We start from the raw sequence: 1,475 nt of genomic DNA on the forward strand, positions 1-1,475 counted from the left end.
TCCTGCCTCCTAACCTTTGCAGCTTTTTAAAGTAGAATAACCTTTTAGCAAAATGTTAGCTCCATTCAGGGAGATTTGGGGATACGAATAACTCTGTCAAATAGCTTGGCGATGTACATCCTATTCCTTGCCTTTTTCTCCAAGAATTTATCCCTCATTTCTCAGTAGTTTAGTTTTGGTGTAAAACTAATTCAGTAATAGTAGCTAAATGAACAAGATAGATGAGGACGGAGGAAAATTAAGAATAACAAGCTAAATAATGTCGCTAATACTATGCTGAAGTGTGTGTGTAGCACAGTGGTCTTGTTAATGGGGTCGTGTGCAGATACGGCCATTGCCTATGTGCTCGTGGAGAGGCCCAGTTTAGCCAGTCAGAGCTTTGGGCAAGGAAAGACCTGACTTTCCCTACACTTCTTTACTCATCCCTTCTTCTAAGTTTTCCACATGTTTCTTTGTAAGAAAAAAAATAACTAATAAAAAAAGAGAAAGGTATTCATTTCCACATTCACAAAGGGGTTGTGTTTAATAAACTTCTGATTTTTCTCTAAGGGAGGGACACTTTCGGTATTTATTATTGTGAATTGAGTCAGTGGATATTAAATTTTTTGAAGACAGTCAATACTTTTCTACTGTATGGAATTTACTTTTCTTTTTATTGTAAAACGAGTTATTACTTATTAAGGAGCATCTGATGTTCTCCCCAAGGATGTACATATTTTATCTTTTTGTTCTAATAAACAAGTGTCTTCTTCACTGCAGAAAAATGTTAATGTCATTTTTATTTGAAAAATACAGATTCCACAAAGCACTGAACAGCTGCTTTCTAAAATAAACATTAATTTCAGATTGTTGAGGCTGGGCGTGGGGGCTCTTGCCTGTAATCCTAGCACTCTGGGAGGCTGAGGTGGGAGGATCACTTGAGCTCAGGAGTTTGAGACCAGCCTGAGCAAGAGTGAGACCCTATCTCTACGAAAAATAGAAAAAATTAGCCGGGCATGGTGGCGCATGCCTGTAGTCCCAGCCACTCAGGAGGCTGAGGCAGGAGGATCGCTTGAGCCCAGGAGTTTGACGTTGCTGATGCCACAGGACTCTAGCCCGGGCAACAGAGCAAGACTCCGTCTCCAAAAAACAAAATTGTGATTGCCTAAGAATTATTTAGATTGACGTTAGAAAGATTTTAGAGGTTTAATAGAAAATAATAATAGGGAACCTTTGTTAAAGGAAAAACTTAGAAAACTATTTCTACGAGTAGCCGTGTGACTTGTTATAATGCCCATTTTAGTTTTCTGGATATTTGTTTTATGAATGGTCTTTTCTTTTAGCTTGATAAAGATGACATGGTATATATGGAAGCATATGATAAATTGCTGGAGTCCTGGCTAACTTTGGTCCAAGATGACAAACATTTCCATAAAGGCTTTTTTACCCAACATGCAGTTCAAGTTTTCAATTCCTATATTCAGTGCCACCTAGCC

General features: G+C 38.3%; 1 protein-coding gene across 1 annotated transcript in view; it reads left to right on the forward strand.

Moving 5' to 3' along the window:
* XPO4 (exportin 4) overlaps nt 1–1,475 on the forward strand; it is a 181,055-nt gene that overhangs the window by 137,094 nt on the left and 42,486 nt on the right. The window contains exon 10 of the mRNA XM_012641667.1: nt 1,323–1,472. Within this exon, the coding sequence (XP_012497121.1) occupies nt 1,323–1,472 (150 nt within the window). The remainder of the gene's footprint in view (nt 1–1,322; nt 1,473–1,475) is intronic.

This window comes from Propithecus coquereli, unplaced genomic scaffold (assembly GCF_000956105.1).
Source record: "Propithecus coquereli isolate 6110/MARCELLA unplaced genomic scaffold, Pcoq_1.0 Scaffold168, whole genome shotgun sequence".
Classification (NCBI taxonomy): domain Eukaryota; kingdom Metazoa; phylum Chordata; class Mammalia; order Primates; family Indriidae; genus Propithecus; species Propithecus coquereli.